This window comes from Anabas testudineus, chromosome 14, assembly GCF_900324465.2.
Source record: "Anabas testudineus chromosome 14, fAnaTes1.2, whole genome shotgun sequence".
NCBI lineage: Eukaryota > Metazoa > Chordata > Actinopteri > Anabantiformes > Anabantidae > Anabas > Anabas testudineus.
The window spans coordinates 7,248,834-7,266,904 of NC_046623.1; the positions used below are offsets into that span (position 1 = coordinate 7,248,834).

An 18,071-nucleotide genomic window follows, 5' to 3' on the forward strand; every position below is an offset into this window, starting at 1 on the left:
TACAGTGTGTATGACAGATTACAATCAGGGGCAGGAGGACAACTGGGACTTTCTACACACTTACTGGTCCATCACGCAGCAAGTGGTTGCCGTGGTGACTGAAGCAAAGGTGAGAAAGTCAGCGTCACATTGAACAGCTGAATGGTTCAAATACAATTTCGAGATGGTAAAAGGTTGCGTCTCTCACCCTCCTCCAAACTGCGAGGGCAACAAAGCCCCTTCAAGTTTGACCCATTCGTCTATGTAAATAACATTTCCTCGACTCGACACACTTCCAGCCTCTGCAGGGCAGATGAGGTGTTTAGGCGACTGTTACTGTTGTGTAACTAATTGGTTGATCATTAATGAAAACACACACACAATCAGCCTGAAGCTCTGCGGCTCGGCGACCCAATCAGCTGCTGTCCCCCAGGAGCCGCATCACTTAGGAGACCAGGGTGTACAGTATGTCTGTATGACATAACGGCTGCTGGGTTAAATAAATGCAGGCTGCAAAAACTGATAAATGCCCCTGAAATTGAGTCTGCGTAGAAAGTAATATTTATAAGTGTTGGTGTGGGATGAAAACTCTTTTATTTTGGCAACACTTTTTAGGTTCATACTGCATTTCCCAGTAATTTCAAAATAAAATAATAGAATTAATACAAATGGCTACTTTTACTACTTTTAACCACTATTCTAATTAATTACATATTTGCTTTACAATTACAAAAACCTTTGTTTATGTGCTGCAAACATCAAATAAACATATTTTACAAACAAGATTAAATTGAAACTATGTCGCTACAAAAATTGGTCTTTTTTTTTTTTTAATTGTGGATTAAAATTTGAACAGTTAGCATCAAAATGAATGTAGTGTGTAAAATAATACAACAAATAATACAAAATAAATAAATAAGGAATCACGAAGAAGTACATGCACTTCTTTATTCCTACCTTTAGTTTCCTTCAGTTATGCCAATAAAATCCTTCAGGGACTTCACACTGACACACCCAGAGCAGCTTTTTCCTGGCCAATCCATCCTCAGTGCCCACAGTGGATGTTATGAGAGCAAAAAAATTAGACCGCACACAACAACTGAAACACACAATCTCCTTTCTTGTGGCATTTTCTGTGAGCCTCCTCCTCAAGTGTGTTCCCCTCTCATCCTCAGGTGCATGGACACGTGGTTCACCGATATCCCCCTGTGGACAGAGCACAAGCAGGAGGGAGACAGGCCAGGGGAGGGTGGGGGGGGTGTAGGGCGGGGAAATCTTTAAGCGTTAAGAGCCCAGATGCCAGCTTTAGTCTGAGGAGTCGTCTGGGAAAACCCTTCCTGGCAGTACCTTTCCTCTGCACGTCTCTTGCACTGGAGACCATTGAGAAGTGGCACAAAGCAGCGAGGCAGCAGGTTAGCTCAGGGTTTTCTCTTGACTTTTCCCTGTACTTCAATAAATCCTGCAAAATTTATAGTTCTATCTATTTTCATTAGTGGCGCACTGGCCTAATGTGGTGAGTTTTATGAGAATAAGAGTTTTTTAAAAGAAACATTCATTTACAAAAGTCCCACACAAAACACATGTTTTATATTTCTTAGTTAGTTAGAATTAAAGAATATTAGAGAAATCAATCATTTAGGAAATCAAGTGATCAAATGTCTCATAAAAACAACATAATTCAAATACTAGCCCAAAATATAAATTTAAAATTGTGTAAACGAACTCTTTTTTTTATATGGTCCTAACACAACCCCTCAACCTGATCTCTGGACCCCTTAGAGACTGCACTGGGAACTTAACAGTACATGAAGTAGTTCATTAAAACCAGCTTTACCTTGACCGGCTTAAGTCGGTCAAGGTAATCTGAATATTTCATCTGTCACAGCTGGTTTGATTTTTCTGAAACATTTATTTATTTAGTCATTTAGTCATTTATTATGCTGATTTTCTTCACGGTTTTTAAGATAATTTCCAGTTTAGATGTGAGACCTGTTTAAACTTCTTGGTTGTAAAAAAAAAAACTATTTTAGGATTGTGTTTGGTTTTAATGATGAATTTCTGACACCAGAATGGTCTCAGGTGCCTGTGATTGACGCCATCTTTCCAACAGTGCACGGAAACGCTCTCTGATGCAAATGGAGCTTGAAACGCCGCGTGTCACAGGAGACAGCATCGTCATCGTCCTGTTCTCTGACAGAGCTTGACAGTCTCGTTTTAATCAGATCCATTAAAAACCAGAGGACTGGAGACTTAGCTGAGAAGTTGTTCAGGGAGTGAAGCCCGGAGGACTTTACATCTGACTGAGATTCAGGCCAGTGAACAGTAAAGTACAATCTGCCACTACTATCCCCTGTTGTACAAGGGTGGCTGTGGTTGCATCCTTGATGCCTGCTAACAACTGTGAAGAGCCAACAATATGCACCCTGGAACAAATGTGTAACTTCTATTCTTCTCTCTATTCGCCTGCGGTTAGTTATAAACCTGTGTAATATTTCTTTATAACAACTTTTGTCACATCATAATCCATGTTTAAAGCCAATTTAAGTGTTTGTAGAAATCCTCCAGACACAAACAATAATAAAAAAAAAATCTGCTTTTATAAGGTGCTATTTAAAACAAATTGTGTTTTATGATGAAAAATAAGGAAGGACATAAACGAGCGAGGGCAGTAAAAGTAACAGACGCTGAGATAAGAGAAAGGAGAAACAAAAAGAGGTTAGTGCGTTCTGTTTTCCACTGACAGTCTGCTCCACAATGTCATGATCCCTTACGGAGAAATGTTTCTTCACATATATACTTTCAACACATTCAAGGGACACTTAGCTATTTTCGGATAACAACTTACAGACTGTTGGCGCTTTACTTGAAACTGTAAAATTTAAGGGAGAACAAAGAAAACCTCAAATTTAATAGATCTGGCAAAACAATCCCACTGCAGTGTCGCATTTGGTACCAGAGCATCCACACATATTATTTCTCAATCTCAAACTCAATATAATTTAAAGAAATGCTCTAATGACTTAATACGTGTGCTGCACAGTATTTATACATGTTCTATATGTGTTCAGTGTTGTTTTTAAATCCTCAAACTTTCTGATCATTTCCAATGCAATCTGGGACTTTTGGACTCCACATTAGTTGTAATTAATGCCCTTTAAATCACTTCACTTTGTCTCTGTTGCCTGTCAAAAGACGCCATCCACTCCACTTCTATAAAGATAAAAACACAAACGGATCTCAAACTCTTATTTATTGTTACATGTAAAGCACATAAGCATTGACATGAACCGGGGACCAAATACAATTTGGTCATTGTCATAGAATATAATGAAGTTAGTGTTGGAATAAAGTTATTGTTTATATTTGGTAATGTTTCATAGAAAAAGGGGAAAAACCTCAAAGCGTGACTAAAAGACGTCTTTGAGACGAGAAGAAGGCACAGCAGGAGGCAGGAGAGTCCAGTCAGCCTGCTCCTCATCCAACGTAACAGACAAAAAAATAATAATAATCACACCAGACCTCCCAAAACAGCATTTACCTTGCATAATATCCTCGATAAACAAACAAATGACAAGTACAAGAATACAGTCAGCACATGACACAGGTCATTATTATTATTTGACCTTATGGCTTCTGTATGTCGATATGTAGAAGTTTATTAAGACATGCTTGTATTTCAATACGTGAGAAGGAATGTTTCGGTATTTTTTGATGTCTACTTCACCTAAACATCCCAACTGACTGATCGTTTTTTTTAAGTATTCAGGAATGTATGTTACTTAGTCAAGGATATAACTTATCAGTCAGAGTAAAAATATGTAAACAACAACCTTGCAGCTGAAAATATGCATACTTGCTAAAAAAAAAAAAAAAAAAAAAAAACAGCATTTATTGAGAGTTTTGCATTTTGACATATTGAACGTAACAAGCTGTCTCCGTAACACCACCTCTTCAGGAATTTTAGCATTATGGACCTACTTTAAATAAAAAGCACATTATTCTTCAGTAAATACCTCTGTTAATGAAGAGGCAGGGACACGTGCTAATTTATGATGCATTATTCTCGTACAAAACAATCCAAAACAAAACAATCATTCTTCATTCCTTCAGTTGGGGAAGCTCTTTAAAAATGCTAATGGTTTGTGGTAGTTTAATAACTGTCACAATGATGCCAGTCTTTTAGGCTCGCTTCATCCCCCGACCCATCAAGCAGGCAAAGACAGTCATCACCATTTTGGGTTTGACCTCCACGAGGTCTTCTGGGAGAGCGTAGACACGTGCACCAATCTTCCTCGCCATGGAGACGGCATATCTAAGAAAGACAAAGGAGGTTTACTCGTATAAAAAACATTCACAAAAGATTTGCATTGCCGATCTTGTCACAGAAGAGCTTACTTGGCGTTCTCCAGTTTGTCGATTTCAGAGAGGCTGCCAGTTTTTATCAGCTCGTAGTTGATGCTGCCGGGCTGGATGGCGTCTATCAGCTCCAACACGGCCAAACTGTTGCTGATCTCTTTGTCCTGATAACACACACACACACATTACAAGGATTTAACACACTGACTCACTTAGTTGCCATACTGGGTTGGTAGGACAGTCAGACCGCCTGCAAAAACAGATGTAAATTAAAATAATTCTGCAGCACAGATTCTTTCACAATAAATCACATTGACTTCATTAATTTGAGGAAGTTTATTCTTGGGAACACAATAGGAAACAAAAAAATTTAAGCTGAAAACTCGAATAGCTTTTCTGAGATTTCATGTCTCACTATTAACGTACATTGACAAATGGGTCATGCTGACACATTGACACATGACGCTGCTGTATGTTATCATGTGATTCATGTTGTACAACTTCGTCATCTGTTTCTGACACTTGACACCTGACTGAGCTTCGTTTGCTGATAGACTGGGAATTCACATCTCTGTGTAACACAGCATTTAGTTTGCACATACAGGGCACATACCTTAAAGCTTGAAATTTTTGCAGATTTTCCAGCGTCCGCCAACGTTTTGTTTACCCACTTTACAATGATGTCGTCATTTACTTTCTCGCCATCTCCCAGTTCTTCCAGTACGTTCAACGTATATCTGAAAGAATGGGGAAAGCAGCTCTTTTACAATGCATATGAACTGAACAGTTCACTTAATTCTTTTATCCAAACTTGTGGGACTAAGACTACAAAAGATGCACATGATGATGCCAGGCAGTCGGGACTTCTGCCTTAGTGTCATTTTAGGATTGGGAAGTTTGACATAAAACATGAATTATGGGGAACTACTAAATATTCCAACACACATCTTGTGACAGGAACCATTTGAGTTCAGGGAAATGTGGTCTTGATTTGGAAGAAAACACAGAGACACACACACACACACACATGACATGGAGGTATGGAGGTTGCTCACTTCCTGGATATTGTTTACAGTAAATATATCACAATGACAGTCAAGACTGATGATGATTGCAGTGTTTCTAAATACCACATAGCCATACTGACTGAAAAATAAAATGTTATTTGGCAGCAGAGCAATGAATTTAAACATCAACCCATGATCATCTACCCAAGTATTTGAAGAATTTCAGTTTGTTTGTTTTCACTGGAAAAGTTCAGTAATTCCTTACTCGCCTCATCTGTCGTGTTAGGTTTTGATGATATTTTAACTGAAAAAATACCCAAGTGTTACTTTCCATTAATTTAAGTTCTCAATAACATTTTTAAAAGTACGAGTTGTGAAGATTCACCACTTTTTTCTTGCAGATCACAAATTAGCTGCTCTCAATTCCTATTTCATTCTTATTTAAAGGAATACTGCTGTAGTTGTGTTTCACCTTCTCATCAGCTGCCACACCAGTGCCAGAGTTAGGGTAGGGTTGCCATCGTTCAGGTCCTGCCCGCCGATGCCAACAAGGGAGAACTTGGCTGTTTTGCCCAGGTCCACTGCATAGTTACAATTCTCCAACTATGGAAGCAAACCAGAACAGTTGGTCAAGAGCTGTTTTTAATATATCAGTAAGATTAAAAAGGTGATTACCTGTTTACCTTTTTCATGTTGGTTCCCAGCTTGGGGTACGGTGGCTTGTTGACCTTATTGTTCCAGTCAACAGGCACTTTAATCTTCTCGTAGAGCTGAAGGATAACCAAGGCATCCTGTAGGTCTCTACAAGGCAAGATTGTGTTTGATACCAGTGTAAACACAGGGGTGACACCAAGTGTGTGAATGTGTGTGTGTTTCTATAGCTATTATTGGACTGAGGACAATTTTACAAACTGAGGACATTTTAGCCAGTTCTCACAATGAGAAGAGTGTTTAAAGAGCAATTTTGCAGGTTTTAGGGTTAGAATTAGGTTTGGTTAGGGTTAGGGTTAGGCAGTACATGTGATAAATTAAGAACTGGAACAGAGTAGATTAGCATGGCCTATGCTACAGTAGGGGGCTAGGGAATGCATTATGTCAATGCACACTGCCACAAAATGTGTGTGTGTATGTGTGTGTACATACCCATACAGATGATTAACATGAGGGTTCACTCCCAGAGAGTTCATCCAGTTTCGGAATGTCCTTTCCTCTCGTGTCTCACCTAGACAGCAAAGGATCATGGGATTTAGAGTACATCAAGGTGATCCAGCTATACTAGGGGGGTTTATAATATTCAATCAACATGACAATTATGATCAACATGCCCATTTGAACACATACAGTGTATGTGTGATGACACTATTGGCTATAAAGGATAAAAGTATGTGGTCAGCTAACCACCTGTAAATATATAATTGCCTAATAACTAATTGATCAGTAAAGTTCAAAATTAGGAGTGGCTTGTTGTCACATTGAAATGAGTATTTATATACAAAAACAGACCTGCAGGCAGTTCAAAACAGGTTCTTCTCAGATTACAGCTTTGCTGATTTGCAGCTAAAGGCACTGAAAACCTGCTTTTTCAGTCAAGTTCTTACTAGTAGATGGGATGGTTATTAAATTCAAAACAAATATTTGCCAAAGTAAGGATATTTTTAATGAAGTTTGAATGAGTTGTTACTTGCCCCCAAGGTTTCAGGACTTGGGCTAACATCTAAAGATGAGTCTTTCTTGTCATGTGGATTTGAACAAGTTATTTAGTCTTATTGAATTTAATTACAAGCAACAGATATTTTTAGATTTTGTTATATTTGCATTCATACAGTATTTGACCACAGCCAACTCTCCAGCAGACTTGAAGAAATGGATGAAGAATGACTGGTCTTATTCTGCTCTTTGTACCTTCCAACAGTCTCCAGTCAATGTCCTCACTCTCAGGTTTGGTCAGTGCTGGGTATTTGTTGAACAGATTGGCCACAAAGGCAAGGTTGAGTTTGGGGTTTCCACTGACAACATCAGCTGGGGTGACAAACTGTCGACAGCCGAGCCTGTCGGCCTGCTGCAGCATGGCTTCTGCCCTCTTCAGATCATCTTTCTCCTGTACGACACACATGCCACATGCTCCGATCAGAGACATTGTACAGCTGTTACCATGTGCTGAACATACTCAACTGTGAGCACTGACTGTGACAGCACTTACACTGAAGCCTGCCATGTTGATGTCTATGCGTGGATGGTCTTCATCTGTGCCTTTTGGAGAGATTTGATTCAGAAGGTGGAAATAGGCCCTTGAGTCCTGGAAAAACAAGAAAAGATACATTCAGATTTCTACTAATAAAGCAACATGAAAATCCACAGAGTAACATTTTGTCTTATAACAACAGCAGGACACTAATTTGTTCATTTCTGGGACACTGGTAAACTGTGCAGCCTTTAGTGTGCATGCTGTTTTTATTATTTAGATCATTTGGGAAAGAAAACTGCTTCACACACAAGTTTAAATGTGTAGGAATATGTTTACATTGAATTGCTTTTACAAGCTCTATATTTGCTTTATATCACATTAAACATAGCTAACTAGAGAAAGACAGGTGTTGTAGGTACTCGTATACCTGCCTGGTTGATTTATAGTCTGGCATGGGAATGGCAAACTATGTGATGAGATTTTTCAACAACAAACTCTGTAAATCTGACATAATAATGTTTATGACTTTCCTCAACTTTCTTAGTATACTTTGTGGTCATTCTTATCTTTAAGTCTTTAACTAATCTGTGTGTACAATACCTCAAACCCCCATATACATTTGACAGCTTGCCACAGCTATTACAAATTCTACCTATTGTTGGAGCAGTGGAGGCGTTTATTTGAGCAAACAGAAGCATGTCCCGCCTGACACATTGTGCTGATAGATACCTGTGTTGTTGGATCTAGTTATTAAAGTCATATGGGTGTTAAAAACTGACTCTACACACAAGAACAAGCATTTATTCAGTATTATTACCACTTAAAGGTTTTGAGTGGTTTTCCTACATGTGTCTTGTTTTTGAGTAAACAAAGTGAATCAGGTTCTTTAAATATCAGTTTGCTCACCTTGATGTCTGAGCTGAAGTTGTTGATCTTTTGCCATCCAGCATTTTCCAGGTGAAAGTTGGCCCAGCGTAGCAGCAGTTCTTCTGGAGACAGCTTCATCAGGTCCTCCAGGGTTTCTCCCTCTCTCAGCAATGCTGCCAGCGCTGTCAAGGGGTGTGTTATTGATCAGTTAAGCTATTTCACAACAGACCAGAAAATGCTAGTGATAGGAATACACATAATAGGCAATCTTAAATATCTCCCATACCTTCATTTCTGCTCAGCTCAATGTCAGCAAAAAGACCGATCTTGATGATCTGCCACAGCAGGCCCAGCACCAGATGGGGTTTCCCTTCTTTCAGGTCTAGAGCACCAATGTTCACCACATGGCAACCAATGGCAGAAGCTGAATTCAGCGCCAGGTTCAGATTCTCCTGCAAGACACAAAACATCAGCTGCTGGAAAAATTTCACAACCATGAAGAGAAAAAAAAAAAAAGCACCATCATGAATGAATTTTGACTGACCTGTGTTGTAAACGGTGTCAGTTTCTTCTTATTTATGGTTCTCTCATCAATAGTGTCTGGCACTGACAGGTTAATCATTTTGCTGTACAAACGTATAAAAAAACAACATTTATTTCTTGTGGAAACCTTAGACATAAAGTGGATGTATGTATGTTAAACAATTACACAAAATGACAATGCTCTAACAAGGATGGGAGTGTTGTCCGAATCTCTCACCAGAGCACTATACCATCTCCAACAGTCGTGAAGAGAGAGTCTGTGTTAGGATCCATGGGCAGGACATGTTTGCAGTCAGGGTCTTTCTCCAGAGCAGTGTTGATCCAGTTCACAAAAGCAAATCGTTCCTCCTCTGTAAGTGTGTGCATTTACCATGCCATCAATTAAAAACAATATAGCTACATAAGAAAACAGTACTGTTGACGACAGCTCATTTCAGGAGGTTATTCTGTCTGATGTTCATCTCTTACCAGAGTACGAGTGTTGTGTGCCTTCACTTGACAGCTCAGATGTGCCTCCAATAGCCAGAATACCTTCTTTTCTATTGATGGCCTTTCGGAAAGTTTTTGCTACTTCACTGCCCCGCAGTTCCTGGACGATCTAAAAACAGACCAAAAAACAGTCAGAGTCCTATTTTTAAAAAACAGTATAAGTATAATAGTGCATAAGATACATTATTCATAATTCTAATGATTGGTGGATACATAATTATTGTGCTGCAGAGATTTATCAATTCATGTGCTCGCCACATGATTACAACTGGCACAAAAAAATTAACATTTTTCACACTATTTGAGTTGTCTTCTTCTCTTCATTGCATAACTAAATTACCAATAAATCAACAAATGGGGAAAAACAAACTTTGACTACTACTCATCACAGTGACACCAAGGTCACTAAGCAGACACAGCAAGGCTGCTAGACTTTCTCCCCGTTGGCATGAAAACATGCCAATTTGCCAACTAGAGGGTTGAGAAAATGTGTTGAAGATCTAGGTTAGTCTGAGTTTTTGAATTCCAGGAACTGTGCATTTAAGTACACTGTAGTAATTTAAAGTGAGACTGTATATTCACTACACAGATAATCTAGGTATTACAGTGTTGCGTGTCCAAGTGCCACTATGTAATTAGTGTTATCAGTAGTCACAGTAAACCACAGCTACCATCATCCTTCACTACACTAACACCACCCTAAGGCTTGTCCCCAAGTCGCAACAATAAATAATGATGTCTAAACATTAAAACAGAACCATAAAGAGCTTTGAGCTGTAAGCTTCACACTGTATATACATACATGCAGTACACCAGTGAGCGTATTCTGACAAGGTTACATTCACAATATGCACTGTATCACAGTATATGTGATACTTCCTGAATCTGAAGTTATCGCCGCCTAATCAGTGACCTCAGCTGCACAGGCATTGGTGTGACTACAATGGGCTATTCAGCTTGGCACTGGGAGACTTGTTTAAAAAGCACAGCACACTTTACCACAAACATACACAAGGTCACAAGGCACAAGCTTGCATTTTTTATAGTGCTGTCTAGGTAAAAGAGGTAACCACAACATAATCATGACCTTGCACAAAGCTCTCCACTCAGTTCTACAATTTTAGTAAAACCCTACTTCTTGGCTTGACATTCACATGTATGGGCTATAAGGAGGATTTTCACATTCATTTCACATGGATCTACTCTGCGTTTTATGCATAAGAACATATTTTATTTAGTAGAGCCTGAATTTGAAACATACTTAACACAATGGCACAATGTTGTTTTGCAGCCAATTGGGAAGTCCTGGATGTAGTCTCTTCCAACCAGCACATAAACAGTACTACACTATCAACAATTCTGGTTTTACATCAACCCTGCTTCTTTTCATTACATTTTATTTGGTTTTACTGAAATAGTGTTTTACTCGGTTACTCTCATTTTCACTGTTAAGCTAACTAATGAACAACCAAACAGCCACAATACCACAAAACAAGACATCCAATCTATTATAGAAAGACAAAACAGAGCTTCATTTTGGTCCGCCCTCCTAATCTTGAGATTCTGAATCATGTTGCACTTCTGTAACTTGTGTGCCAGAAGTTTCCCCTGTGACTGACTCCTCTCTCTAAACGATTGCTCCTTCCCCAGTGTTGAAACTAAATACTGAAATGCACAACACTTTGCTGATCCTCACTTCCACACTTCTTGAGTACATGTGTATGTGGTTCACAGAGGCCTTTCATCTCGTCTTGTATGTAGCTGCTATATGTAGAAAACAAAGACCAATTCACAATAAGACAGAGACGATCAATGTTATGAAGTGTTCTGAGCTCTACTTAACATACCGCCAAAAACTCGGTGAAGCTGATCCTATTATCCTTGTCGCGATCGAGTTTCTGGATAATCTCCCGAACCATGTATCCTGGTAGTGGGTGACCAGCCTCTTTGAGGAGCTCATGAAGTTCATAATCACAAATATATCCGTTGTTGTCCAAATCTACAGATACAGAAGAGAACAATCAAGCACACGTCTAACTTTTATTTCATAATTTGTTCTACACAGAAATAATAACAAATGCAACTAAAGTTTAAATTGCCCATTTTTACAAACAATTATATTTGCAATGCTAATTATTAAATAATTCAATTAAGAACACAGTATTATTTTAATATGACTTTTACTCACCAATTCTTGCAAAGATCTCCCTCATCTCCTCCATCTCGTCTTTCGTTATCTTTCCAGACATTTTTCTGTGATTGACCAGATGTGGTCAGTCAGGTGGGACTACATAAAGGACGAGAGCAAAGAGTCATGAGATGGTTGTTGAAGAGACAGGTGCGAAGACTTGCCAGAAAACACACACTTATCAGCATCCTGAAAACTTTCTTTCAGCCCCAGAAAGTAACTAGGCTGCTGTAGTTTGGCACCTTTTCAACCAGTGAAGGGATATGAGCTTCCCCTAACTCATTTCACTGCTACTGTCGGCCGTAAAAACTCATAAGTAGAACCTCATGTATGCATATTCTCACTGATCCCCTGTTGATCCCCACCTCTGCTGATCTTATCTACTGTTCTCTTTGACTCTTTTCCTTTCCCATACACATCTCAATAATCAAAGTAATTTCCTGTTATTGCCATTGTGTAGCAATGAACCAGCTTTGTAGAAAAAGTTCATCTTAGTCTTTAGGTAAGTTTACTAATTTAATACAATCATGTACTACAACAGCATTTTCTCCAAATTAGCTAAAACCGATCAGTTTGATTATAATATTTGCTCTACATAGAGTCACTTATATGTGTGTAGAGAGAAGTCATAAAACATGACCAGTCAGACTCAATCTCAGAGTTATTTTGCTTGACAAAAAAAACACAGTGTTCCCAAATTCTTCCGAGACAAAGTAACCATCTGAAATTCACTGAAAACAAGGAATTCCTCTGAGTACCTCCTTCCCGTTCTGTAGTGGTGGAGAAACGCATTAGGCCTCGGCAGATCGAGCTTCACTTAAAAAGAGGTGAGGAGGGTGTGCGGCCTCGCTCTCCAGAGCTAAACTGGTATGATGGCATTCCTCTACCAACACAGGTCTTCAGAAAACAAAGAAGAGGTTCATACTGCGGTAAAACAGGGCTTGTGGACTTTTCCAGACAGAAAAGTGTTCCCATTTCCTGAGTTATAGTACAGATTGCTGATTTTCACAGTATATTAGTCAGATATTCTGGGCAAGGACAATTCTGTTATCCATAATACAACATGTGTAAAACCATAGTAGGGATTATCTGAACATCCATTTAAATGGATCGCATTTTAGTTGATCATTAGTGATGATTACTAAGAATAATCCGTGTCTGCCATCTGGTCTCTCTGTGGCCTTAGCAGTATGTGGGGGCACACATTCAGGCAGCTAAACAATGAACAAAAGTCCATTAACTGTGCATCCTCTTTTATGAATGAAACTATTAATAGTATTCAAGTACATTGTGACTTAGTTCCTATATTATTACTGTTAAAAACAAATCAAAGTGATAGCATTATAGGCTGATTATTTGTCCTACAAAATCAACAAAGTGTTACCTACCCAAGGCAGATAAAGTTATGCTTATTATATTGTTATTGGCAATAAAAGAGACAAATACAGCAGAAAGGTTGTACTAGGTAATAACAACACCAAGGCCAGATTTGTCACTTTAATTGGTGTCAGAAATGCCACTCTATGAATCAGAGAGAACAAAGTGTTTTCCTTCTACAAAGTAATACTAAATCAGGGCAAGCACAAACTCCTGACTAAACGATTAGGAAAAATGACGATGTCAGTGTTGCTATATTTAACTTTTCTCCAGAAGGATGTGAAATGTGGCTGCTGAAGTAAACCTAACTACAATAAGACAAACATTACCTCATTTGCCAGCCCTTGTCACACCCTTGACACAGGCAGAGTGAAAACAGAAGAGGGGTTAAGTACACGCAGAAAGGTCACAGATGGTAGTGGACAAATGTGAGACGTATCACTGGCGGTGCAGAAGAATAGAGGGTTTGTGAAAACAGTCCCAGGTCGTGGCAATAATAAAAAATAACCACCAGAAAATGAGTTTCTAGTGTCAGGCTCCAAAGACAGTTGCTGTCTTTGACAGCTGGTCTGTGTGCTTGGACAGAAGAGAAAATGTATTTGCTCTTTTAATAGTAAAAGCAAACTCCTAATAGTAGAAACATTTTGATCCTGCAGTGCAAGAATAAAATAGATAAAAAATAATGCTCTAAGGATTTAGTACTTTGAACTGAAATCAAGAGATCAACAAAGATCTATACTAATGCAGTGCATAAAATAAAAAAAACAACTGTCAGTGTCGGTTTTCTGTTATCAAGGCCATGTGATATCTAATAGCAACAAAACAACAGCAACTGGACTTTCTTCGTAGTCTCTCTCAGTTCTCTTACTTTATGGTTATCACACATACAAAAGTATTTCTTTCCAAGCTCCAGCTTTAATTGTTGAGACAAAAACAGCACATTGGTGTTGTTTACAATTGCCTTTGATGGATCTCTCAGTCAATTTTAAGAGGAGGGCTGTTCTCAGATGTGCGAGTTAAATGTGTAGCGCTGACACACCACACCCCGCCACTGCTTCATCCACACAGTTACATGGGAAATGTGAGGCACACAAATAGATTGGGCACCCTTCCCAAATGTGGTTAAGTTCAAATGCGCACACACCCAACTTAGTCTGCAAGAACATGGACCTTTTTACTCATTCACAATCGCCTGCAGATGTAAAGCAAACTGACTCATAAACACCAGACTGTCACACCAGCCCTTTATTTCCTTAGTCTGTGTGGCTAAGATAAGCACCGCCATACTGACAGGTGAGGAGGAGGTGACGACAAATACTGTATGTGGAGTTTACACAACTCTGACATCATGTACAGCTGCAAGCTTAACAACCTGGGTCAGGTTAAGGGCTTACAATGCTACTATAGTGATGGAAATATTCAAATGAAATAGGAAATGGTACTTTGACAGCAGCTAATCTTTACTATCTGTTCTCTGTAGTACACTACTTCTCACCACATGAAAGGATGGAGCTGTAATAATTGGTGAAGCATGTTTAACATAACCCAAAGAACCATAGTTTCAGAATGTCATTAGACAGGTTACTGAGGTGCTGCTAAAGTAATTAGATTTTTTATACAAGTGTAAGCAGCCACACCTGCAAGGGTTTGCCATTGCTTAACAATAGCAATCTAAAGCATTATACTTTAAATGTTGCACAATCAGTACAAGTACAGTACAGTGCAAGTCACAGTAAACCGTGAAATACCACACTTTAGTCATGCAATCGTTTTGCTGAAGTGCCCTTGAGCAAACCATTATGTCCAAGATCATGTTAACATCCCAACCTCATAAATATAGGATGCAAACTAAGAAAATTGTTCTGTATACATAAATGTCTCATTGAACTACTTTGTTTGGTTAATTCATGCTTGCACAGAGCCCAGTTGTATTTTTAGATTTCCAATATTCATAAAACAAATGTGTATTTTTAATGCAGACTGAAAGAAAAAACTTTTTTTATTCACAAAGTAACAACATCAGGGAGTTGTACGGTCTTCTATTTTAAATTAGTTTCCAACATCATGATGCTACCAACATCATTTTTAAAAAGTTACAAAACTCTAAAGCTGAGGAGTACAAAAAGGGCTAAGCCAATAAGTAACTCGATCACTTTCACTGCAGTGAATAAAAACTTAAGGCACCTGTTTAAAACCATGACAGTGCAGAAAGTGGGACAACCTGTTCATTCACACAGGTGTGAGCTTGTGCCTGGGTGGAAACAAAACACACTCCCAACCTCTTGACTGTCTGGTTTGACTTCAGAAATAATACCAGACATGTATTTTGTGTAATTAACACACCTACATTAGATGCACTCATGTGGTTGTGCAGCATGAGCAACAACAATTCACATTTTACTTCTGCTGTTGTGACACATAGTACACATACCACATATGCACATTCATGGACAATTTGACCACACCAATCATGTTAATGACAGGCATAGTTAAAATGACTTACAGCTTTTTTTCTTTCCCACAAAAGAAGTGCAAACAACCCTTTTTCCAGTCCTGAACAAAATTTTGTCTCATGACCCGATTAAACGCATTTAACAGCATCTCCTTTAAAGTATGCCACCATCCAAGGAAAAGTAGATGTTAACCAAGTGCAGACAGTAAGAAAGCCTGAATAATCTTACTGAAAATTAACAGCAGGAAAAAAAACTACGAATGAGCAACCGTATTCTCAACAACCTTCTTGTTCTAATCCACTACGTTTAAAAATAAAATGCGTGTCCTCTGATGCTATCATACATCCTTGTTGATCCAACAGTGATCCTCGATTGAGATCCCAGATGCATCTGTGTTGCAGTCCCAGATGAGTGTAGAGGAAAAATCTGGTAAATCATTCCTTTTTAAACTGTTACATGAGTGAGAAAAACAATGACTAAGTAAGTGGCAACATATATTTAAATAAAGATATTTAACAACAACAAGAGACTACTAGATATGTTTTTGACATCATATCTATCCATCTATCTACCTATAGTGTCGTCAAGGGGTAAAAAAGCCTTCAGTTAGACTACACATGCCTAGGATTGCGAAGCACTTTTAACACTACACTCCAGCTTTTGTAAAGACTGGATGTGTCACTGGATTTCAGTTTGGCTCATTTCTACTCCAGCTTGTGGACACAGAGTAGTGCAGACTCCACCTTTGCGGCTCCCCCCGGTGAACCTCGGTGTAATAAATGAACGAACCTGGTTTTGTCTCACTTGCTAGTTGCTGTGACATTTGCCATATTTACAAAACATGAAACGATATTTATAGAATAAATATCCAATATCCAGCTTGTGGATATTTTGTAGAGGTTTCAAAAACACGTACTCTAATTATCATCTATGAGGAGTAAGTTAACTAGTTACCTTAGGTTACCTGCGTTATGTACTGCAGTAGTATTAAGATGTACTAAAGGTTATTTGGCCACAAACCTTTAGAGACAGATACTAACGTTAGTTTATTTCAACATTACGGACCCAGCGCTGGCAGGATGAAAAGGCTACTGTGAAGATGCAGCGTTAGCTAAAGCTAGCCGGCTAACTTAGCAACAGACATGCAAGTTTACAGACAGGAAATGATCCCTGTCTGCTCTGCAAATCCACACCTCTGCATAACGGACAGCGGCGTTCGCAGGGGGGAAAACTTTAAGAAAATAACGTGCGTTAGTAAACGCGGCTGTAAGCTGTAAGCAGCTGGTGGTCTAGAAGTGGCCAGGACATAGGTACTCACTGTCGGTGCGCCTCAAATTCCAGACGACGTCCCCTCTGGACTGCTGCCTCCTCCACGTACAGACAAAAGTGCACGGCGGTTGGAATGTCGGGCGGCCCCGCCCTGCCGTGACGTCAGCGACGGGCGTTCACATGGGCGTTCAGCGCTGATGTCCGCTGTATGGAAGACTACCTGTGTCAAAAAAAATAAATAAAATAAAATAAAATAAAAACTAAACATCTCTGTTCGTGCTTTTGTAGTATGGTACATGTTATATTGTGTTGATGTACTTCTTGTATGAGTGTGTGTGTAAAACGTTTTTCTATTAAAGGAAATGTGAGGAACCTTTCACTAATAAATAAATAGTTCATTTAGCAATGAAGGCCATACAATACTAGGGGCCCATATAAATTAGAGCCTAATATAAATTCAAATGGGGCCCATGTGAGTTTTTTGTACATCTGGGCCACATCTGTATTTTACATGTTTACTACTGCTGAAAGTGGGAGTCACATCTTTGCCAGAAATGTCCCACATCCGGTTGTCAGTCAAATATAAAACACGTGAGTTCTTTTGCAAACTGTGCTACTGTACAACTGTTTTCTTCTATTCTTCATCAGTGTTTTTACTTAAGTTCCTCTTGTGATCTTATCTATTTTACTTTTTTCTTTACTTTTCTTGCTAAATCTCATTTTATTTATCTTCTTTCTCTTATTTGAATAATTTGTGTATTAATAGCATTGAGAGAGTTACAACAGTATTTGACTGTGTAATCGTATGACAAAGTCAAATCAAACTTAACTCGGTACAACCAGTGTTTTACCAGGGGATCTGTGTCACACAAGAGAACCAAAGTCTTGACCATTTTCAAGTTAGTTGTTGCTCCATTCTGTTTTTAATCCCCCTGTCAGTTAAGGCATGTTCTGTGTTGGTTTTGTTCAAGTCCAAAGACATCCACGTAACCTAAGGTTCGACAGACCACCCCACCCAACCATGTCAGGTTGTAAAAACACTGTTGGGTTAGGTGACCAGACAAATCTAAATTGCCCTCATGTGTGTAAGTGCAAATGTTTGTTCTGTAGGTTGGCCTTGTGATAAAAGACTGGTGACCTGGACAGTGTATACACTGCTTCACAAGGCAGGACAAAGAATTACCTCATGAAAGCATTAATTAGAAGTTCATGTGGGTTTTTGCTTGTAATGAGCCCAAGGGGAGAGAGAGAGGCTGATGCTTTACCAAAACAACGTGTGACACTAACAATAATAATAACAAGAGCAGTAAGTGAAATGTGTTGCTTTACATATATTAAAAAAAAAAGTGTGATGATGA

The 18,071-nt window shown here is 38.9% G+C and overlaps 1 protein-coding gene across 2 annotated transcripts; it reads right to left on the minus strand.

The window, feature by feature from the left end:
- Positions 1-3,211: 3,211 nt before the first annotated feature.
- LOC113169871 (plastin-3) lies at positions 3,212-16,879 on the minus strand. Of its 2 annotated transcripts, none has more exons than XM_026371621.1 (16): positions 16,763-16,879; positions 11,615-11,713; positions 11,274-11,425; positions 9,406-9,535; positions 9,155-9,287; positions 8,939-9,020; positions 8,681-8,846; positions 8,434-8,576; positions 7,543-7,638; positions 7,245-7,440; positions 6,486-6,564; positions 6,026-6,143; positions 5,815-5,945; positions 4,949-5,072; positions 4,375-4,499; positions 3,212-4,291 (listed from the first exon to the last, which is right to left on the minus strand). In XM_026371621.1, exons 2-16 carry the CDS (start codon positions 11,673-11,675, stop codon positions 4,159-4,161), a joined length of 1,869 nt encoding a protein of 622 aa, XP_026227406.1. In that variant the 5' UTR covers positions 11,676-11,713; positions 16,763-16,879; the 3' UTR covers positions 3,212-4,158. The 2 variants fall into 2 exon arrangements, with proteins under 2 accessions (XP_026227406.1, XP_026227407.1); XM_026371622.1 differs by lacking the exon at positions 16,763-16,879 and adding an exon at positions 12,373-13,061.
- Positions 16,880-18,071: the final 1,192 nt, after the last annotated feature.

What these genes read in the sequence shown, in the direction of transcription:
- LOC113169871 (XM_026371621.1), bottom strand. Translation starts at nt 11,675, where the DNA reads ATGTCTGGAAAGATAACGAAAGACGAGATGGAGGAGATGAGGGAGATC. An exon ending in TCAACATGGCAGGCTTCAGT is followed by an intron (nt 7,441 to 7,542) that starts GTAAGTGCTGTC and finishes TGTGTCGTACAG; the next exon opens with GAGAAAGATGATCTGAAGAG. An exon ending in CAAAAATTTCAAGCTTTAAG is followed by an intron (nt 4,500 to 4,948) that starts GTATGTGCCCTG and finishes GTGTGTTATCAG; the next exon opens with GACAAAGAGATCAGCAACAG.